We start from the raw sequence: 22,862 nt of genomic DNA, 5'->3' as shown, positions 1-22,862 counted from the left end.
TAAGCAAGCAGGGGAATTGTAACGACTTCAGACAACTCATAAGAAGCAAGTGGCCTTAATTTATTTTTTGATGTCTACGAACTCTGGCAAAACCCCCAGTTTTTAAAGCCAGGCCTGCAAATTTTGAATGGCACTGATTATCTTTTTTTTTTTTGGTGTATCTTGTTGAGAAAATGAGGAAAGAAAATACAAGCACAAATTCACCCCTACAAAAACACACTCCTGCCATTAGTACAAAAAAACAAAAACAGAAAGCACAATGAGACACTTTTGAAAAACATACAGATCTGTTTATTAGTTAGCTGGTTCCGGTCATTTTTTTAAAATTCTGTTCGATACCTGTAAAAGACCTGGGTTTCTTGCAAGAAAACTTATGTTTTTTTCCCTTCTCTTCCTTCCATCTAAATTGCAATGTTGTTTTTGGTGTTTGTGCATTACTTTTTTCCCCTTAAAGAAAAGGGGAATTATGAGCAATAATACAGAGGCGAGTCCCTTGGACTGCAAGGCGATCAAACCGGTCAGTCCTAGAGGAGATCAACCCTGACTGCTCTTTAGAAGGCCAGATCCTGAAGAGGAAACTCAAATACTTTGGCCGCCTAATGAGAAGGAAGGACTCACTGGAAAAGAGCCACGATGGGAACGATAGAGGGAAAAAGAAGAAGGAGACAGCAGAGAATGAGGTGGCTGGATGGAGTCACCGAAGCAGTCGGCGTGAGCTTCAATGGACTCCCGAGGATGGCAGAGGACAGGAAGGCCTGGAGGAACGTTGTCCATGGGGTCACGATGGGTTGGATGCGACTTCGCATCCAACAACAACAACAATACAGAGGCCCTAAACAGACAATTGAGTAAAATGTTCTATTCCTTTGACAAGAGTTGGGGTGCCATAAAGTGTATACACCTTAGCCTTAACAGGAAGAATTAGCCTGGCAGAAGGATGGAGGTTTTTTAACTGCTGAAAATGGTGCCTTAATCTTCTGTAAGATCTAAGGTACCTCTTTCAGACTTTATTATAATGCCTGCATGGTAATAGGACTGCTTGTTCCCAAGTTAGCTCATTTGTCAAGAAGGGACAATTTGAAAGAGTTTTAGCTAACTTTAGCTAATAGTTTTAGCGTTTTAAAAAAGGGAGTGGGTGGGCGAGGGGTATGGAATAAAATCAAATCACTCGAAAGAAAGCAAATATATCTTCCAACTGGGCAGGCAAGCCCTTGGTATATAAGAACCTCATACATACAGGATCGTCATCAAAGTAAGGAGAAGTCCAGACAAATATATGGAGATACAAATAATGAATATTATTAGAAGTATTAATGTTAGGTTTGTTACATTATAGGAAAATGTTATAGTGATAGGAAGGCAATGCAGAAGGGGGAATTATGAAAGCTAAGAAGGAAAGCTGATATAGAAAGCTGTAAAATTACTGTATATTGTTATGAATGTTCTGTGTTTTGTTTTGTCTTATTTTATCTTTTTCCCCCTTGTTGTGTCTTCCTTAAAGATTAAAACATTCAATAAAAACTATTTCAAAAAAAGAAAACCACGTAAGGAGAAGTCCAGAGGCAGGACGTCCGTTCTGTACAGTGCCAGTATGACGCCAATGTGCCCATTGGTCACATCGGCACAAATTCACTCCTACCAGCCTTTCTTCTTTGGGATACGGTGGGGCCGAGGCGGGCGGAGAGGGCGGGTTAACTCCAAATCTGGTTTCGCTCCAGCTGCGGACCTGTCCTTTTGATGGATCAGGTTGGTGTCTTCTGCAGTGATGGGACGGATGATCTGGCCAGGCTGAGTGATGATCCGGGGGGCGGTCAGCTGTTGGAAAGCCCGCCGCGTGTTCCACGTGGAGCCCACCGGAACTTGGATGCTGCGTTCAAACTGTTGCGTGCTCTCAAAGGGGAAAGGGAGCTGGTTCACCTGTGGGAGGAAAGGGATGCGTCATGGTACGCGAGAAAGACCTTGGGAGACGGGGTGCAGAGATGCTGTCTAGAGCAGTGGTAGTCAACCTGGTCCCTACCGCCCACTAGTGGGCGTTCCAGCTTTCATGGTGGGCGGTAGGGGTTTTGTCCGATACTGAAGCACTTTCCTTTTTTAAAATTTAATTGACGTTAAAAAAGAATTCATAGCATTATTTAAAAATTTTCATTAGGTTTTCATAAAATCACCATTACTGTGGAATTGGTGGGCGGCTAGAAAATTTTACTACTAACAGAGATACAAAAGTGGGCGGTAGGTATAAAAAGGTTGACTACCCCTGGTCTAGAGCAAGGGTGTCAAACTCAATTTTATTAAGTGTTGTGGCCCTCCAGCGGCCAGCAGAGCTAAGAGGAGATTCGGACAGTGAGGAGGTTGGGGAGGAACATGGGCCAGTCCTGGAGTCTGGGGAAGGCTCTGATGAGGAGGGCTCTGTGTCGGAGGCCGAGAGGGGGCCAGTTATCAGCTGCCTTCGGAGTCTAGCATTAGCAATCGACTTATACACTGAGCCCTGTCAGGATCGAACTCCCGGCTGTGGGCAGAGTTAGCCTGCAATACTACACTTTAGCCACTGCGCCACGAGGGCTCATTCAAGCCTGCACAATATCAGAATAAGGCAACAGAGGCAAATCTGCCTTCTGCCTTAGCGATTCTTTTTAAACTTAAGTAGTTTTCATTAATTTTCCCAAGTTTACCATTTGTAAAAAATGGATACTCGGCAACATACAGCCTGAATCTAAATTTTTAGAAAGAAAATAATGGTTGACACACTATGTTAAGATTTAGAAATTGTTTCAGGTATTTGCATAGCTAAAAAAAACCCTTTAAAAATTGCCCAAATTCTTGTAAATTTTTCAAAAATTCCACCCGTACAATTTTGAGTATCCTTTTAGTATAATTTTTTGGGGGGAAATTATACAAGATCCTCAAAAAAAAAAAAAAAAAAGGTTTAAATGTATTTTTTTCTTTAAGCATTGGATTCCTATGGATTTTATTGTAGGCATATAGTAGGTGCCATATCTGTTCCTTGCATTTAGTCACTGATTGGGTACGCACAATTTATTTAAACTGGGTTAAAGATGGAGTAGTTCTTATTCTAAATGGGTTTGGTAGTTTCGCATGTTGGTTTTAAACTCGGGCCATTTAATTCTTCTAACAATTCATTCTATTGGCTGAACCCAGGAAAACAGGTATTCCCAAGACCAAATTAAGTGCTTTGTGTAAAAACCAGCGAGTCTGTGGTTTATCTGATTTGCAGTTAGCATGGCTTGTAAATCTGTCGGCTTAGCTCTGCGTTGTTGACTTGCCAACAACTGGCTTGCTTTCAAATGGGAGCCACTGTGAGATGGGCAGCAACGTTGATCAAATCAATACATCCAACGAAACACACAAAATTTTAACAGGAAGAACCATCCTGAAAAAGGAATGTTGATCTCACCTGATGAGCTGCGGCTAAAACATTCCGCCGTTCGTTCAGCAGGACATGGGGCAGGTGACGGTCTTTCCTTGGGGGTCCAGGCGCTGGTTTGATGAGGAACCTAATTTAATAACAGAGTTGGATAGGACTTTGGAGGTCTTCTAGTCTAACCCCCCCCCTGCTCAAGCAAGGGACTGTATATACCATTCCGGACAAATAGCAATAGCGCTTAGATTTATATATGCTTTAACAGCCCTCTCTAAGCGCTTTAGAGTCAGCATATTGCCCCCAACAATTTGGGTCCTCATTTTACCATCTCAGAAAGATGGAAAATTTGAGAGTCAGGATCCTTGAGGTAGTCAGGATCGAACTGCTGGCAGTTGGCAGAATTAATCTGCAATACTACATTCTAGCCACTGTACCACCACAGCTCTTGTGGAGATACATCGATAGATTGCAATAGCACTTAAACTTATATATCACTTTACAGTGCTTTTACAGCCCGCCCTAAGCGGTTTACAGAGTCAGCCTCTTACCCCGAAAAATCTGGGTCCTTATTTTACCGGAAGGATGAGTCAACCTTGAGCCTGGTGAGATTTGAACTGTTAAACGTCTGGCAGTCGGCAGGCAGCAGAAGCAGCCAGTAGTACTGCATTCATAGCTATCCAGTCTCTTAAAAACCTCCATTGATGGAGCACCCTCAACTTCTGGTGGCAAGTTTAGGTTTAGATTTATATGCCGCCCTTCTCCCAAGGACTCAGAGCGGCGTACAACATTAAAATAAACACATAATACAAAAGTTAAAAAAAATTAAATAGAATATCCCAAACCCAATTAAAATTGACAATGACATTTTTTTTTAAAAAAAATTGAATTAAAATTAACAGTGATCAATAATTTATTTTGTTTTGTTCGGGCCAGGCTGGCTTGCTGGAAAAGCCAACTTTTTAGGGCGCGTCGGAAGGACCAGAGGTCGGGGATTATACGAAGCTCCGGGGGCAGCTCATTCCAGAGGGAAGGCGCTCCCAGAGAAGACTCTCTCCCTGGGGGTCGCTAGCCGGCACTGTCTGGCCGACGGCACCCTGAGGAGGCCAACTGTGGAATCGCACTGGACGGTGGGAGGCTACCAGTGGCAGTAGTTGGTCTCGCAGGTACCCTGGGCCTAAGCCATGGAGCGCTTTAAAGGTCATAATTAGTACCTTGAATCGCACCCGTTCCATTGGTTAATCGTTAGAGAAGCAAAGAGATGGAGCAGAGAACAGGGCAGGGCCCTGGACAGCTATCCAACCTCCTCCTCCAAAGTACCTTTTCTTTTTCTTTTTGCTTGGGTGCAGCCCCACGCCTCCCCACTCTCCCCATCCGGGAAGCACCAGATCAATGGCTTTCGGTTTGCCGGCTTCTTCAGCTGCTCGCTTCTCTTTCAGGAAGTCATCCAGGACGTTGTCGCTCGCAAAGGCTTCTTGGATCATCTGCCTCTGGCTTGAGCCAGACTCCAGCTGCCCAAGGAAATAGAAACAGGCGCTGGTGAAGAAGCTGCTGCTTAGGTTTTCAGTCAACTGGCAAGGCAATGGGTGAACTGGGGCCTCTCTGGGCTATTTTAAATGTGATTTTAAAAAAAAAGTTCAATGACTGAATAACTAATTGCCTCAACATGTCAAACTATTTACTAAGACTGTATTACTAATTTTCTTCTCATCCTTCCTATTAACCTATCTCCTTTCCTACTTATGACTACAACCTTGTTGCTAGTATCCTTACAATTTATATTGTTTTATTTAGTTTCCTGGTATGATTTTTGTTGATTGCTTATTTAGTATCTAGGATTATCACGAAGTGTTGTATTTTATGATTCATGATGAATGCATTTACGATGACTATGATCATGGTTTATCACTTACAGCTTTTATGTACACTGAGAGCTTATGCACCGAAGATAAATTCCTTCTATTCCTTATTCCTATTCCTTATTCCAATATTCTATTCTATTCTGGGCTATGCTATGCTATTCTATTCCTTATTCCAATTCCTTATTCCAATATTCTATTCTATTCTGTTCTGGGCTATTCTATTCCTTATTCCAATTCCTTATTCCAATATTCTATTCTATTCTGTTCTGGGCTATTCTATTCCTTATTCCAATTCCTTATTCCAATATTCTATTCTATTCTGTTCTGGGCTATTCTATTCCTTATTCCAATTCCTTATTCCAATATTCTATTCTGTTCTATTCTGTGCTATGCTATGCTATTCTATTCCTTATTCCAATTCCTTATTCCAATATTCTATTCTATTCTGTGCTATGCTATGCTATTCTATTCCTTATTCCAATACCTTATTCCAATACTTTATTCCAAAATTCTATTCTGTTATGTTCTATTCTGTGCTATGCTATTCTATCCCTTATTCCAATTCCTTATTCCAATATTCTATTCTATGCTAAGCTATTCTATTCCTTATTCCAATTCCTTATTCCAATAGTCTATTCTATTCTGTTCTATTCTGGGCTATGCTATGCTATTCTATTCCTTATTCCTGTTCCTTATTCCGATATTCTATTCTATTCTGTTCTATTCAGGGCTATGCTATGCTATTCTATTCCTTATTCCAATATTCTATTCTATTCCATTCTATTTAATTCTATGCTATGCTATTCCTATTCCTACTCTAATTCCTTAATCTATTCTAATTCCTTATTCTAATTCTAATTCTGGGAGGCTTAGAACTTGCTATAACGATCCTGTTGGACCCCGAAAAGAGATGAAACAGTATGGAATGCAGCAAATAAAATTATTTGCGGTCTTTTCTCTCCCAGCATCTCTGTCCCACATAAGCTAAAAAAATAAACGTTATAAGGGATCCTTCCTTATATTGATGCTAAATAGATAACATCATCAGTGCTGATCAGAGCCCTGATGATGTTACCGAGTTTGGTCATGAAATCCCTGCAAGAAAACATCCATGCTCAGAGAGCACCAAGGACCCCTCATGGCAATCCTGAGCCACAAATATTCTCCTTTGCATAAATCAATGTTAAGAAGCAGGCTCTGATATATCTTGGGGGCAGATTGTTTTATCTGGTTTTATTCTGAGGACCAGCCCAGATTGCTGCACCTGCCTTCCTTCGGTGCCCTTTGGATGAGTAACAACTCCTCGGAACGCCAGGATTAATCCCTGCAGGGTTATTTTGGCAAGATTTCCAAAGTGGTTTGTCCTTGCCGCCTCCTCCTCCTCCTTCCAAAGTCAGGGAGAGTGTGACTGGCCCAAGGTCACTCAGCTGCCTTTACTGTCAGAGGTGGGACTAGGCAGCTGGAGTTAAACTCACAGTCTCTTGGTTTATAGCCGAGTGCCATGATGGCGAACCTATGGAGCCATACCTGAGGGCATGCGAGGCGTTTGTTTGTTTGTTTGTTTATTGGATTTATATGCCGCCCTTCTCCCAAAGGACTCAGGGCGGCGTACAACATTAAAAAAACAACAACACATATTACAAAAGTTAAAAAAAAATTAGAATATCCAAAAAACAAACCCAATTAAGATTAACAGTAACATTAAATTCGATTAAAATTAACAATAATCAATCATTTATTTTATTTTGTTCAGGCCAGGCCGGCTTGCTGGAAAAGCCAACTTTTTAGGGCGCGTTGGAAGGACCGGAGGTCGGGGATTATACGAAGCTCCGGGGGCAGCTTATTGCAGAGGGAAGGCGCTCCCACAGAGAAGGCTTTCCCCCCTGGGGGTCGCTAGCCGACACTGTCTGGCCGACGGCACCCTGAGGAGGCCAACTCTGTGGGATCGCAATGGATGGGGTTCCCCAATGTCAGCTCCAGCATACATGTGCAGCTGAGTTTCAGCCTTCCAGAAGGTGGGGTTGCAAGGACTTGTAGCTGTTTAGAACCGGTTCCAGCTCCCTCCCTCCGCCCGTCCGCACATCATCAAGATGAAGAGCGAGAGGAGGAATTCTGGGAGTTGAAGTCCACAAGTCTTAAAGCTGTCAAGTTTGAACACCCTGGTTTTTTTTTCCCCTAAAGGGTTAGGGGTGCAAGGCTCTTGTAACTTGACATCTTTAAGACTTGCACACTTCAATGCCAGAGGTCCTGAGCCAACAAGACTTGAGGAGGAATTCTGGGAGTTGAAGTCCACAAGCCTTAAAGCTAAGTTTGAACACCCCTGGATTTTTTTTATAAAGGGTTAGGGGTGCAAGGATCTTGTAGCTTGACATATTTAAGACTTGCATGCTTCAAATGCCAGAGTTCCTGAGCCAACATTTTGGTTGCTAAGCAAGAGTGTTAAGTGAGTTTCACCACATTTTATGTTGGCCACGCCCACCCAGTCACATGACTGCCAAGCCACGCCCACCAGGTCACATGGCCGGCAAGCCACTGCCACAAAGCAGGCCACACCTACAGAAGAGGTTCTAAAAATTTTTTGAAATCCACCAAAGCTGGCCTAATATCTTAACCACAACCCAAAGGGGCTCCAAGGAAACCTCTTATACCCTGCTTCCCCACAAAGTCCAATCCCAGGGAGCTATGGCTTGAGCTGTCCATAATGTACCACAAACTGGAGTAGTGGTCACCAAGCTTTCGGACCTCAGGGACTATTAAATCCATAATTTAAAATCACTAATATGAATTTGTGACGGGATGGGGTCCTTCAGGCACTTAGCTTAGCCGCCTGTTAGCGGAGAAAAGCGCCCGGGGTCAACTCTAGCTTTGCTCCCCCATTGCAGCTAGGAATCTCAAATACAGCCAAGAATGAATGTTTGTCTTCTAGCTAGCCCGGACGCTAGATCGGCCCCCTGCAAACTCTGTCTTTTGTGGAGCCCGCCTGAAGTTTCACGCGCCTCTCACTGAAGCGCCTGGACTAGCAGGGAAGGAGGGAGGGAAGGGCTGGAGTTACTAAACAGGCAGCCGAGTTAAGTGCCTGAAGGACCCCATCCCATCAGTGAGCGGGAATAATTGCTTTGCTGGGCCGTATCTGGCCCAGGGGCCTAAGTTTGAGGATCCCTGATTTAGTGCAATATAAAAAAAATGCACAAATGCAAAGTTTCTTCTGCGGGCCACCAAAATTTTTTCGCGGACCACCAGTGGGTGACCGCTGAACTAGAGTGTCCACAGCAGGGGTGGGTTTCAACCGGTTCGCGGCGGTCCCCGCAAACCGGTTGGTCAGTGAACCCGGAAGTAAGTAAAGGGCCCACCCGCCTGCCCGCACTCCTTACCGGTCTTTGAAGGCTTCTGCGCTTCCACGCAGGCGCATGGCACATACAGCGCCTGCGCGATTCTCCGCGAGTAGCTGGAGCATCACGCAGGCGCTAAGACGCATGCGTGAACTGCGTGCGTGCACGAGGACGCCGCTGGCCCCGTTCCAACCGAACTGGTTGGAACGGGATAAGCAACCCACCACTGGTCCACAGCTAGGAGCAACCGAGGAACATGTGGCCAGTTCAAAAACAAAAGGACACCTTAGTTTCCTTCTCTCGTGCATGCACGAAAGAAGCCCCCGGGAGCTACCAGCTTATTCTTGTGACAGCCCCATGACCTGTCTTGTCTTTCTAATTTGGGTTAATGTGATCTGGACTCAACATTGAAAGGAGTGAAAGGAGCAGCTCGTACGGAGGAACTGCGGTAGCCCACTCTGACCAGTTTCAACTGAGCCTTAGGCCCAGGTTGTGTTAGACCCTAGCAAACATCCATGGGGGGGGGGCCCTTCGGGTTGCTTCCTGCCACTCGTGAGATCAGTTAAATCAGGGGTGACAAACTCAAAGCCCACGGGCCGGATCCAGCCCATGGGGTGTGGTAAATCTGGCCCGTAGGGCCACCCTAGAAACAGCAAAGGACCGGGCCACGGTGCCCCTGCCAGGCAAAACGGAGCCCATGGCCCTCCCGAGCTCTGTTTGCACTGGAAGAAGCTTGCAAGAGGGTGCTGCAGCCGAAAACGGAACTTGGGAACCCATTTTTGCTGGCAGGGCTCTGGGGCCACCACAGACGCCGCCCACACAAGTGACGAGCTGGCCACGCCTCCCCTGGCCACGCCCCTCCCCATCCCTGCAAAGTCAAACACAAACCGGATGCGGCCACATCGAGCTGGACACATCAAGGTACCATCATTAGTGCTAGAAAATATGAGATCACTAGCACTGATGATGTTACCTAGTTTGGTCATGAGACGTCTGCAAGAAAAAACAACCAAACTCAGGGAGAGCCAAGCCCCCCCCCCCATTTCACCCCAGGGCTACAAATATTCTCCTTTGTTGGAAAATACCAAACGGGGGGTGCTGGCTTCCCGCCCTCTACCTCAGGGGTGTCAAACTCAAGGCCTGGGGCCCAGATCCAACCCATGGGGTGCTTAGACCTGGCCTGTGGGTCATCCTGGAAACAGCGAAGGAAAGGCCTGCAGTGCCTCTGCCAGCAAAAATGGAGCTTGGGGGGGAGGCACATCCCCGCCTCGTTTTCGCTGGCAGAGAGCTAGCAAAACAAACTAAAAACAAAACAATGTTTCCCCTTTTGCATCTGAGCATGCAAGAAGGGACAGGAAAGGAGAAAGGAACAGAGGAAAAAGGAAAGAAAAAGAAGGGAAGGTGGGAAGAGAGGAAGGAAGGAAAAAGAAGGAAAGAGGGGAAGGAAAGAGAGGGAAATGAAGAGGGAAGGAAAAAGAAGAGAAGGAAGAAAGGTTATAATGAGAGGGAGGGTCTCCCTCTCATTATAGAGAGCAACGAAGGAAAAATAAGGAAAGAAGGGAAGGAAAATGAAGAGAGAAGGAAAAAAAGAGAAGGAAGGAAGGTTATAATGAGAAGGAGGGTCTCCCTGTCATTATAGAGAGCAAGGAAGGAAAAATAAGGAAAGAAGGGAAGGAAGAAGAGAGGAAAATGAAGAGAGAAGGAAAAAGAAGAGAAGGAATGAAGGTTATAATGAGAGGGAGGGTCTCTCACTCATTATAGAGAGCAAGGAAGGAAAAATAAGGAAAGAAGGGAAGGAAAAAGAGAGGAAAGGAAAAAGAAGAGAAGGAAGGAAGGTTATAATGAGAGGGAGGGTCTGAAGGAAGCCATGCCTTAGCACTTGGCCACCACAGAACCCCCCTCCCCCCATTACGGGTGATGTTGAGCCGGCCACACCCCCTGGCCACGCCCAAGGTCAACCCTGATGTAGCCTTCAATGAAATCAAGTTTGACCCCACTGCTCTACCTGAGTAGGCTGCCCTCCTTCCCCACTGATGCTCACCTCATCCTGCACAGCAGCAGGCACAAGTGGGCACCGCGTGGCAAGTGGTTCCCCAGCAAGGACCGCCTTGAGGTCAATCAGGGTCTGTTGCTTGGCTGACTTCTTTGACTTGCTGATCTGGGGCTGGGGCAGGGAATCGGCGCCCATTGACTGGGCGGGCTGGGTCTCTTTGGGTTGCAGCATCTCGTCTTCTTGGGGGACGTCTTCCGGCTCCAGGCCCTCTTCAAGATCCTCCAGGGTACGGATCCGTTTCAGCTTCTCAATCAGGAAGGGCTGCTCCCCGGATGGGGGGCTCGGCGGAGCCTCTGGTGGCACCTCTCCATGGCCAGGTTCTGGACCAGAAGAATCAAGATAGCATGCATCAGAGGAAAAGACTATCCTGACCGAGGCTTCCCAAGAACCGGAAGCAAACTCCTGGTCCCCATCAAAATCCCTTTTCTTAATTGACTATGAATTCTGCTCCTTCACATCCAGCAAAGTCTTTCAAGGGAGGATTTACGGTCACAGACCTCATCTGGCTTAGAGAGCTGCCAGGCCGAGATCTGCAGAACGTGGCAAGGAGCCTCGGAGAGTCACAAACCAATTAAGCGAACTAATTGTCTCCTGCAAACTCCGCTCCCCCTTTGCTCCCTTTTTATTTCCTCTGGGAGGGACCATTCACCATCCACCTGTAGCCTTATTCCTAAGTCGACCCCTGCTCTTTAGCTGTTACCTTCAGTGTGGCAACTCTGTGCATGCAGACACTGGGAACAGGCTCCAGCCGTTCATCTGTCTCACTGATGTCTGACTTTGAAGTCAGCTGATAACTGTCAGACGGCCCTGGCCCCCTCTCTGCCTCCGACACAGAGCCCTCATCAGAGCCTTCCCCAGACTCCAGGACTGGCCCATCTTCCTCCCCAACCTCCTCATTGTCCGAATCTGCTGCCAACTTTGTTGGCCACTGGCGTGCCACAAGAAAGATTGCCAGGGCGGACTAAAGCAAAACTCCATTTCAGATAGGTTCACATGTGCTAGGACAGGGGTGTCAAACTCGATTTCGTTGAAGGCCGCATCAGGATTGTGTTTGACCTCAGTAGGTGCGGGGGGCGTGGCGTGGCCAGGGTGGGTGTGGCCAGCTTGATGTCACTCATGTCAAGGGCGCCTGTGATGGCCTGAGTACTCTGCCAATGAAAACGGGCTCCCGAGCTCTTTTTTTCTGGCTGTGACGGCATCACGCAATCCTCTGCCAGTGAAAAGGGAGCTTCATTTTTCTGGCTGAAACACCCGGAGCCGCTCCTTTGCTGTTTCCAGGGCCCCCCCGTGGATTTAAGCACCTCCCCTGGGCCGGATCCAGCCCCCAGCCTTGAGTTTGACACCCCTGTGCTTGGATAACATGGGAATTGCTTATGTTTGCGTGGCAAACACTCCTGATTAACCCAAATCGCCCCGATTGTCTGGGTTGGGTTCATCCAGCATGGTTCACAATGGTATGAAGGAATGACCTTGGGAGACAGAAGGGAAGAGCGGCAGATCACACAAGGGTCAGAGAAGCAGCAGCGGAGCCCACAGAAGGAGTGGGGGCATAGCAAACAACTCAGAAGGGACCTCTTTAGTTTCTCTGCAGTTTACAGAGCCTAACTTTAGTTTAGGCTGTGCAGGCGAGGGGGGAAATTATACTTTCAGACCTGCAAGATTCTGATAATGTAACCTTATGCAGTAGAGTAGGCATACTTCGTCTGGCTGTGCTTCTTGCATGGATCACCTCATTAGGCTGACACAAGGATGTTGTCTGGTTGTGCAAACGCTCAGACACCTAAATTAGCCAACAACATTCTAGTCTACTGCACCATGCAAAGTCAGTCAAAATACACCTGATATACAGTTCTATAAAGCAACCCAGTTGGCTCAGGTAGTGTAGATAAACTAGGGCAGGGGTAAGCAACCCACAGCTCTGGAGCCGCATGTGGCTCTTTCATCCCTCCGCTGCAGCTCCCTGTCGCCGGTTGGTAAAAGGAAAAAGGACGCAGCGCTAGGAGAAGACTCTATGGTGAGGGAACTGGACTTCCGGTCAGCAGACGAAAAAGGACGCAGTACTAGGAGGAAACTCTCTGGTGGGGGAACCGGACTTTCGGTGGGCTCCAGAATTGAACAGCAGGCTTCCGGTTAGCACCTTCGTGGCTCTCTTTGAGTGTTTAAGGTTGCGACCCCTGAACTAGGGAGTCATACAACGTGCAAACCACGTCAATGAGTGCACAAGTATCAGTGAAGGGAAATCTGCAGATTTCCACTTGCCATTTAACATTCCTCACTCAAGACCAACCCGATCAAAACTTTAGTTCACCAACATCTGATGGAGGCCAATAGATTCTCTAGCCCAGGTACAAATTGATGGTGTATGGCTGAGGAATTCTGGGAGTTGGAGTCCCTACATCTTAAAAGTTGCCAAGTTTGGTGACCCCTGAAATAGAGGACCCCCAAGATATGAGTAAAGCTTTTCTGGATACTTTGGCAACTCACCTTGAAGACATTTAAGGCTCTGCCACTGACCGTCAGAACCTTGAGAGGGGTCCTTCTCGTTGGCCATGGGTGGCTCTTCTCCTTCTTCCTCACTCTCTTCGCTGTCTTCTGCTGGGAGACTTGGCTTCTCCTTGGATTCGGCAGGACTTTTTCCTAACATCCAGGGGTTGTTGGAAGCCATTCCGAGATGCCTCTCATTGACCACATCTGGAACAAGATCCTTCTCTGCTTCAGGGTTGTCACCTACGTCTTCCTCTTCACTTTCTGAGGCTGGAGGGACCTTCTTGGTTAGTTCTTTGTTCTGAGCCAGTTGCTCTTGCATAGCTTGCCTAGCCTGGGAAATAAAAAGGCAGAAATCACTACGTAGCAGCCAAATCAATCAATCAATCAATCAATCAATCAATCAATCAATCAATCAATCTATCTATCTATCTATCCATCCATCCATCCCTATCTATCTATCTATCTATCTATCATCTATCTATCTATCTATCTATCTATCTATCTATCTATCTATCTATCCATCCATCCATCCATCCATCCCTATCTATCTATCTATCTATCTATCTATCTATCTATCTATCTATCTATCTTATCTCTCTCTCTCTCTCTCTCTCTATCTTATCTCTCTCTCTCTCTCTCTATCTATATCTTATATCTATCTATCTATCTCTATATCTATCTATCTCTATATCTATCTATCTCTATATCTCTATATCTCTATATCTCTATATCTATCTATCTATCTATCTATCTATCTATCTATCTATCTATCTATCTATCTATCATCTATCTATCTATCTATCTATCATCTATCTATCTATCTATCTATCTATCTATCTATCTATCTATCTATCTATCTATCTATCTATCGTAGATAACACAAAGCAGGTCTCACTTTTGACTTCATTGTTTTTATCTACATCTTCAGAGATCACCAACCCAAACCAGGAACGAAAAAGGAACAAGAAGCAAAGCACAAGTTATGCAGGACGCCAAAAATGTATCCTAGTTGATACGCTGGGCCAACATGTAATTTATAAAGCACATTTTTGGCCCCGTATCTACCAGGGATGAGGTGTTAAACAGTAAACTTTTGTCATCTGGTATTCCTACAACCTCCAAAGTCAGAAATTCCTGCAAAAAGCAGGCATTAATGATGAACCAGTAGAAAGTTACTTTTTCTTAGACAATTTTCTCCTTTGGAATGGGTTTTCACCTTTCTTGAGAAGAATGTAGAAATACTGGGACTACATTTAATAGCAATAACACTCAGACTTATATACCGCTTTGCAGTGTTTTACAGCCCTCCCTAAGCAGTTTAGAGTGTCAGCATCTTGTCCCCAACAATCTGGGTCTTCATTTTACTAACCTCAGAAGGATGGAAGGCTGAGTCAACCTTGAGCTGGTCAGGACTGAACTCCTGGCAGTTGGCAGAATTAGCCTGCAATATTGCATTCCAACCACACCACCACTATGGCTCTTATATAGCAATAACACTTGGACTTATATACCGCTTCGTAGTGCCTTACAGCCTTCTCTAAGCAATTTACAGAGTCAGGGTATTGCCCCCAATGAGCAGGTCATAATCGAACTCCTGCAGTCGGCAGAATTAGTGTGCAATACTGCATTCTAACCACTATGGCTCTTATATACCAATCGCAATAGCACTTAGACTTACATACTGCTTCACAGTGCTTCACAGCCCTCCTTAATAGGTTTACGGAGCCTCTTGCCCCCAACAATCTGCGTCCTCATTTTACCAGCGCCAGAAGGATGGAACACTGAGTCAACCTTGAGCTGGTCAGAATCGAAGTGCCAAACTGCTGACAGTCGGCAGCCAGCAGAATTAGCCTGCAGTACTGCACTCTAACCACTGCGCCACCACAACTTAACATCTTAAGAAGTTCAGAGGAAACCTTCTCCGATGCTCTCTCACCTGGAGGTCATACTTTGCCATAAGGACAGTTGACTTGGCCCACCTGCCCTTATTCTGGTGTTTGAGGCTCATCCTCTCCTGTAGAAAGAAAGACAGAACGGTCAGCATAATGGAGCATTGGTGCCCCCCGAAAACCAAGAACGCCTGCATGATTATCTCCAAACAGAGAGTCCTCATTTCAGCTTTGTTCGGAAGAAGACCAGCCTGACCTCAATCCGGGCTTTCTCAATCTTCTCCAGCTGTTCCAGGGCAGCCTCTGGGTTGCATTTCCGCAGCGTCTCAAACTCCTGCAGGACCTTCCGACTCTTCCCCTTCCTAACCATTTTGTGAAACCTGGGGGTGAGAAGGAGAGGAATGCCAGGGAGGTAATCAACCAAGTTGTGAAGAAAGAGTCGCCGCCACTTCTGGATTCGAGAAAGTCAACACAAGTCAAGTGGACAAAGCCCTGGAGGAGGGCCAGGAACCCCTTGTCCAACTCTGGATGTTTCAACCCCACTCGAATTGTATGACTGTGGTGTTTTTAATGATGTATCGTTTTTATGTCTGTGACTTGTTTGTCCTCCCTCCCCTTGAGTTGTGAGCCGCCCTGAGTCCCCCCAGGGAAAAGGGCGGCATACAAATAAAGCATCTCTCTAAAGCCTCTCTCTCTCTCTAAAAAATGGCCTGAAAACAGCCTGCTTTTTGACCGTTTTTTGGGTCTTTTTCAAGTTGTTTTTGGACCATTTTCCGGCTGGTTTTTGGGCAGTTTTCAGGCCATTTTCTAGAGGTTTTATTGCCATTTTTGGGGCTGTTTTCCGGCGCTCCAGCACCCGCGAAGACCACCCGGCTGGTGCATTGGAAACCATAAGAGCAGATGGCAACGGTGCGCGTACCCCAGAGAGGGCTCTGTGTGTCACCTCTGGCACGTATGCCATAGGTTTGCCATCACAGTTCTATACTCTATTCTATTCTCTTCTACCTGCCCCATTCAAGGGAAGCACCAGTTCCTTACATTATAACACCTTCCCACCTGTGGCGTTCCAACGCTGCTTACTTTTTACTCTTTATTTTCCCTTGCCGTCGGGCTTTTGCTTCGTAATAGGACTGCAAGGCCCGGGCTCTCTGTAGCTCCATTCTGCGCAGCTTAGCCTGGAATAGATGGGAAAAAGCACAGAAGAGCTGGCTGGTAGTTCTGTGAGGTCCCAGCAGAGTCAAGGTGAAGGAGGATGGGATGGGCTCAGCCAGGCCAAAGGTTTACCTCTTCCAGGCTCATGGCTTTCAACGAGACTTTTTCCTGGGGGGTCAAAAGCGGATCCTTCACCGGCTGCTGGGCTTTGTGGAGAAGGCTGAAGATCTCGTGCTCCAAGGGGGTCCGTGCCTGCAAAGGGGGCAGGTAGGGCATAAAACCACATACGTTCAGGCTAGGTTTGACGCAGGTTGATGAAACCAGAAAGGTGGCTGCTGTTGTTGAAGGCAGACTACAGAAGGGTGTGGGACTATCTTGGTGGTTTTTAAAGCTAGCTTAAAGTAGGATCCCGGTGGACTGGGAGATGATTGAGTGACCAAGAAGTGTACAGTATCTGTTCCCTTAAATTGATTGAAATTAAGAAAGTTGGAGATAATCAAAATATTACAGATATAATCCTTGACTTTTGACCGTTCAAAGACCTACTACGGGCTTACTTATGAATTGGATTTGAAGTGCCAATGGTTTCTCTCCCTCTCTCTCCTCTCTCTCCTTCCCTCCCTCTCTCTCTCACCTTCCCTCCCTCTCTCTCCTTCCCTCCCTCTCTCTCTCCCACCCTCTCTCTCCTTCCCTCCCTCTCTCTCTCCCTCCCTCCCTCTCCTTCCCTCCCTCTCTCCTTCCCCCCTCTCTCTCCCTCCCTCTCTCTCTCCTTCCCTCCCTCTCTCTCTCTCCCTCCCTCTCTCTCTCCCTCCCTCCCTCTCTCTCTCTCCTTCCCTCCCTCTCTCTCTCCCTCCCTCTCTCTCGACTTTCTTGTTTTCCTTTCTCATCCAAGAAGCTTCTTCAGCTCTGACTGGATGGTTGGGAAGGGAAGGATTAATACCCCTTGCAGACTTCCATTCCCCCTTTCCCCCGGCCCATCCAGCCAGAGCTGAAGAAGCTTCTTGGATGAGATGAGAAACATCTTCAAAAGAAAAAGAAAAAACCAGAAAGTCCAGTTGCTTCCTGAAAAAAGCACCTTTGTGACAACCATGACCTGGATGACTGAGAATCTCTACAGACTTTTCGGGCACTTGGCAACATGGCCGCATTTATGGATTAGTATCATGGGAAAATCCAGCCAAGTGGTGAAAAACTGATAAAAACCAGGAGATTGGGAGCTCTAGTCTTGTCTAAGACAATGAAGCTACATGGGTGACTGTGAGCCAGTCATTCTCTTTCTGCCCTAGGCAGAAGACAAGAACAAGCTGTTTCCAAAATGTTGTCCCAAAATTGTAGGGGCTTTTTCAGGTAGTTGCCTGGAGTAAAGTCTGACTTAAAGAAAAGAAAAGAAAAGAAAAGAAAGAAAGAAAGAAAGAAAGAAAGAAGAAAGGAAGGAAGGAAGGAAGGAAGGAAGGAAGGAAGAAAAAATAAGAAGCACAATCACAACTCAACTTCCTGTATAAATGGAACCAACCTCTCTCATTTGCTGAATCACGAGCTAGGAAAAGCATGTTAAAATAGTCAATACAGCACAGGCAGCAGTATAATCCTCTGAAGTCTGCTACCGAGCGCATGCTTTGTGTGCCTGAGGCACGCCTGCACAGCGCTAAAAAAGGAACATTTTGAAGCCTGCAAACATAAGTAGAACAGGAGGTGGGGTGGGGGGGATCCGCTGTGCCACGTGATTTACATTAGCCAGAAAGCAGGAAATCTGACGATTCTAGCTAATATAAATCACCAGTCGCAGCTGATCGTTCCCAACCTGATCGTCGGAAATACTGGCTTGCCCGAACCGGTAGCATTTTTTTACTACCGGTTCAGCCGAATCAATCCGAACCAGTACCATTTCACCCCTGAGCACAGTGTATATCTTAGGGGATAACCACGTTGCTGCAGCTATAGAACAGGTCGACTTTAATGATCATAGGCTCCACATAACACTGACCTGCCAACCCGAGATCACTTCCTCAATGGGCGCAATGCTCACGCTCTCCTGCTGAAGCGGGAAGATCAGCTGCTCCGCCCGACGATTCTGCTTCACGACGGGATCCCATTTGTTCAGCGCTTCGGCCGTCTGAGTGTAAGCAGCTTCCCTGACCACCTGCAGACAAACAGGATACCCATTGGCCCCGACGGTCAAAGCATTCCATTAAGGAGACATTACAAGGGTCAATTACCAAGCTCATTTTACTGCCCCTTTTTTTTACATTCCAAATTTAATTATTTGATTCTTGTTTTTGTTTTATTATATATATATTTTTATATATAGTTTTGGTTTTATAATATTTACTAGCTGGAAACATGTGCTTTACGACGAAACTATGATGGGGCAATGCAGGAGAAATCCAGTTCACTCCGGTTCAATCTGTTGGCTCAGTAGTAGTCGGTGACTGAAACACATAAGGGAATATCGCTCCCGCTGTCGAATCCGGAAGCAGCTCCTTAGGTGGAAGGCATAGACATTTTGGTGAGATACCAACGTTTAGTAGTGTAAGGAGCCCCAGACCGCTCCTGAGTGAACAAGTGGAACATCTGCTAGTTTGAACTGAGGTAACGAAATGTGAGGCCACTGGCAGTTGGAACAGAGTTCTTTTCAGGTGGGGAGGGGGAGTAGAACTCCTTAGCATCAGAACGTGTTAATTACTATATAAGAAATACTAATGATCTGATGGTCATTTCAAAAAAATCCTTTCTTAGTGAGCACCTAGAAGCCAAGAGGAACATACGTGCCAAATTTCAAGTTTGTAGGCTTTACAGTTCTGGAGATTTCGTGATGAGTGAGTGGTACTTGGCTTTTATATAGAGAGATTCATAGTTTTTGTTTTTTTATCTAAGCGTACACTACACCAGAGTCTAGAAAAAAAGGCTTTGCAGAGAGCAGCAAGACAGGCTAGAATCTGTTTAAATGTGGTAACGATTTCTACAGGATGGGAAAAATCTCTCTTTAGAAGTTCCCTACATGAACATACGGTTGAAGCTGTCAGTGCAGTTATTCATGAACTGGAATAGGACTTAGTTACAAAGTCAGCCAATGGAAGCTGAAATTTGCTGGAGAAAGCTAGGAGCCTGGGTGCGGCTTAGCTCTGCAGCTCTGAGTCTGTGCTGAGCTCAAAACTAGTCTGCTGCTCGGAACTGAAACTGTTCTCTCCTCTGCCTATGTTTGCTTGTATTTGCTACTACTTTGGAAAATCTGTTTTTGGTATTGTATATATTTACTTCATGTATTATATTATATGTAAAGAGAAGTTAATGAATCCTGCTGAATCAGTTACCCGTGTGTGCTTTCTGGATGCGATTGCTGCTGCAAACTCTGATAGAACCCATCACGCAGAATGCAAATTCCTACCAACAACAGATACTATAAGTAATGATATTGTCCTTCTCAACTTACCCGTTCGGTCTCCTCCTTACTAAGTGGGATTTCAGTCGGTTTTTTCTGCTGGGCTTTTTTCAGCTGTTTCTGAACGGGGCGCAGAGCTGGCACAGCCGAAACTGGCTGCAGGAGCTCCGAGAGCTGGACTTTCTCACCGGCACCTGCAAAAGGCCATGATATTTCTCAGCCGGGAATGTCGACGTCCACATTGTTAATCTACACACAACTGTCACAGTTACGGCCTTTGAAGCCTCGCCATGAATGTGTGATCAAAATTCAGACGGTTGGCCAAGTGACTCATACGTATGACCGTTGCTGTGTCCCAAGATCATGCGACCACTTTTTTGACCTTCTGACAAGCCAAGTCAACGGGGAAGCCAGAGTCATTCAACCATTGGGTTACTAACTGAGATCAACCGCAGTGATCCACTTCGCAGCGTTGGCAAGGAAGGTCGTAAAATGGGGCAAAACTCACTTATTTATTTTATTTTATTTATTTTAATCTGTCAACAAGGAAACAAATGGGAAAAACATATGAAAAAAATGGCACAAATAAATGGATAAAAATAAGCAAAGCATAGCCATAAACACTTAAAAGAGCACATAAAAATGGTACAGTAGGACAAGGATGGTAGGCATGCTGGTGCACTTATGCCCCTAAATGCTTCACTTAGCAACAGAAATTTTTGAGGCTCAATTGTGGTCATAAGAGGACTATCTATAGACTGTTGCGGAGTACAATTTTTACTATGTGGTCCCTAGGACTTGATGGTACATAATCAAAAGGTGTTGTATGGATTTAACAGAAGCTGTTCTAACCCAAGCTTCCCAAGAACATGAAGCAAACTCCTTGTCCCCACAAAAAATCCTTTTTATTAATTTGCTGTGAATTCTGCTCATTCACATCCAGCAAAGTATTTCAAGGGAGGATTTACAGTCACAGGCCTTATCTGGCTTGGAGAGCCGCCAGGCCGATATCTGCAAAACTTGGCAAGGAGTCTCGGAGAGTCATGAACCAATTAAGCAAACTCATTGTCTCCTGCAAACTCCACTCCCCTTTCGCTCCTCTTTTATTTCCTCTGGGAGGGGCCATTCATCATCCACCTGTGGCCTTACTCTCAAGTCAGCCCCTGTTCTTTAGCTGTTTCCTTCATCTGGCAACTCTGCGCATGCGCACACTGGGAACAGGCTCCAGCTGTTCATCTGCCTCAATGACTCTGAAGGCAGCTGATAACTGGCATACGGCTCTGGCCCCCTCTCTGCCTCCGACACAGAGCCCTCCTCAGAGCCTTCCCCCCGATTCCAGGACTGGTCGCTGTTCCTCCCCAACCTCCTCAAGGTCTGAATCTGCTGCCAGCTCCGCGGGCCACAACACAAGCAAATAAATAAATAAATAAATCTCACCACCACCACCCACGTCGAACTCTGAAATCTGCGCGCTGGCCTCAGTACGTTCAACCTTTCGTCGTCTGCAGGAATGACAGTAAACCAACTTGTTAGTGGGAAAGGATTTCATGGCAATCTTTGAGGGTGGTTTGTTCTCAGTCTCCCTCACCAAGGACTTTCTCTCTTACCGCTTCCCACCAACCAAGGCGGTGAGGGCATCTACCAATTGCCGGTGTTTCTTGGCTGCCCCTTCCTCGTCCACCTGGGGAACAAAAAGACACCCCCAATGAGCAAGAACTCATCAGTTTAACGTTTTACCAAGTTATGAAATATTGTAAAATACAAAAAGTAAATAGAAAAACAGTGGGAAGGAAAAGGGGGAAGAGAAAGCGAGGAAAGATAAGAAGGAAAAAGAAAGAAAAAAGAAACAGCGACTTCTGATTCTCACTGATGCAGTAAAATAAGGCATTAACATCATAATAATTTGAACAAGCCGTTTCTCTAAAGACCTATCAATCTACTCGGTAAAATTGCAAAACCAAAGTTTCATTATTTTCCACTTTAAGCACGAAGTTGAGAAGCAGTTTCCAAGGGGAAACAAAATTTTGCCATTTCAGCCAACTACATCAGCTTTTGCAGCCATTCGTCCAGTGGTGAAATTCATTTTTTTTTACTATTTTTTTAAAAATTTGCCTTTGGTGCATAAGATCTCAGCGTACATAAAACATGGAAGTGATAAATCATGGAAATATGGTCGCAAGTCAAGAACTACTTGTATTTAAATCGTTATAGAGTATAAGTACCATACTAATTTTTATGTAATAGGACATTCCCCCCCGCCCCTCCAACATGCAACAATGGCAAAACTTCCCAATTCACTCATTAAATGCAGGAAAAGGCAGCCATCTGCCGTCGCTGGTGGAAATGCATCCTTGCCGCTTATCCGATCCCGTGCAGAGAACGATTCCATTAAATCAAAACTTCCAGAGTCAGAAGAGATTCGGGGAACGATGACCGAAGCCAGAAGGCACCCCAAGGGATCTTCTCTTGGAAAACCTCACCTCTTCCACCTCGTCCTCCTCCTCGCTCGGGATCAGCTCCCTCTCGGAGGGATCTTCCTCTTCCATAGCCTCCATGGGGGCACTAGGGTTGGACTAGATGACCTTCAAGGTCCCTTTCCAACTCTGTTAATCCTGTTAATTTCCTGCTAACCACCTTTCCTTGCCAAACAGGCTACAGAACACGTGTTGAGTCCTCTCTGCCGTAAAGCGCGCAGGCGATTCCGCCTTTGAAGCCAGACTTTTGCAGCAGTTCCGCCCTTTCCACCCTTTGGAATTACAGTACAGGGGCCGCTCTTGTCCTGTGCGGGTACGCCCCAAGGGTATTTACATATGCTAATTATTTAAATCGTATGCAAATTGGCAATGATACCCATTCCCAGGCGTTGGGAAAGGACTCTGGTAAAGACTTCCTCCAAGCCTTATTCCGATTTCAGGGCGAGGTCCCGGGCAATGTAATAACCAAGTGGGCGGGGCTACCGCTGACCGCGCCGCCCCTTTGGAATCTGGGCCATCGTGCGGGGGGGGGAAGGGCGCGGCTTCCCAGAGCCAATGAACTATAGGAATTCAACGTTGGCCCCGCCCATCCGCTTCGATTAGTTGACGCGAGAAAAAAAAAATCGTTTCAGCTCTTAGCCCCGCCCACTAGACGGCTCGCCCCGCCGCTCTTCCCAAATGACGGCCCGCCCGACCAATAAAAAGGCTGCCTTCGGGGCCAAGCGGGCGGGTTCGAGTCTCCACACAACATTAGAGTCTGCCTGAGGGGACGAAGTCCGCCTCTTTCCCCCCCCCCCTTTTTTTTTTTTTTTTTACATTAAATCCTGCTCCCATTTGTAGAACGAGCCGCCTCGTGGGTCT

General features: G+C 46.1%; 1 protein-coding gene across 2 annotated transcripts; it reads right to left on the bottom strand.

The window, feature by feature from the left end:
* Positions 1 to 1,103: 1,103 nt before the first annotated feature.
* On the bottom strand, positions 1,104 to 22,417 carry UTP14A (UTP14A small subunit processome component). 2 transcript variants are annotated; one of them, XM_087727225.1, is made up of 14 exons: positions 22,008 to 22,417; positions 21,135 to 21,208; positions 20,965 to 21,029; positions 19,579 to 19,721; positions 18,133 to 18,288; positions 16,281 to 16,400; positions 16,077 to 16,171; positions 15,253 to 15,376; positions 15,044 to 15,121; positions 13,105 to 13,438; positions 10,609 to 10,940; positions 4,697 to 4,887; positions 3,413 to 3,512; positions 1,104 to 1,917 (listed from the first exon to the last, which is right to left on the bottom strand). In XM_087727225.1, the coding sequence occupies exons 1-14, from the start codon at positions 22,080 to 22,082 to the stop codon at positions 1,636 to 1,638; spliced, it is 2,169 nt and encodes a 722-aa protein (XP_087583351.1). In that variant the 5' UTR covers positions 22,083 to 22,417; the 3' UTR covers positions 1,104 to 1,635. The 2 variants fall into 2 exon arrangements, with proteins under 2 accessions (XP_087583351.1, XP_087583352.1); XM_087727226.1 differs by having other exon boundaries at positions 20,968 to 21,029.
* Positions 22,418 to 22,862: the final 445 nt, after the last annotated feature.

This window comes from Thamnophis sirtalis, unplaced genomic scaffold, assembly GCF_051295495.1.
Source record: "Thamnophis sirtalis isolate CommonGarterSnake01/CBP01778 unplaced genomic scaffold, rThaSir2_p1.2 scaffold_13, whole genome shotgun sequence".
NCBI classification, from domain to species: domain Eukaryota; kingdom Metazoa; phylum Chordata; class Lepidosauria; order Squamata; family Natricidae; genus Thamnophis; species Thamnophis sirtalis.
This window is presented reverse-complemented; position numbering and strand designations above follow the sequence as displayed.

Bases quoted from the DNA above. Each gene is read 5' to 3' on its own strand.
- UTP14A (XM_087727225.1), bottom strand. From the start codon at position 22,082: ATGGAGGCTATGGAAGAGGAAGATCCCTCCGAGAGGGAGCTGATCCCG. The intron at 18,289-19,578 runs GTAAGTTGAGAA...GTTTGTCTGCAG, and splicing joins GTAAGGAGGAGACCGAACGG to GTGGTCAGGGAAGCTGCTTA. The intron at 13,439-15,043 runs GTGAGAGAGCAT...TTTATTTCCCAG, and splicing joins TGGCAAAGTATGACCTCCAG to GCTAGGCAAGCTATGCAAGA.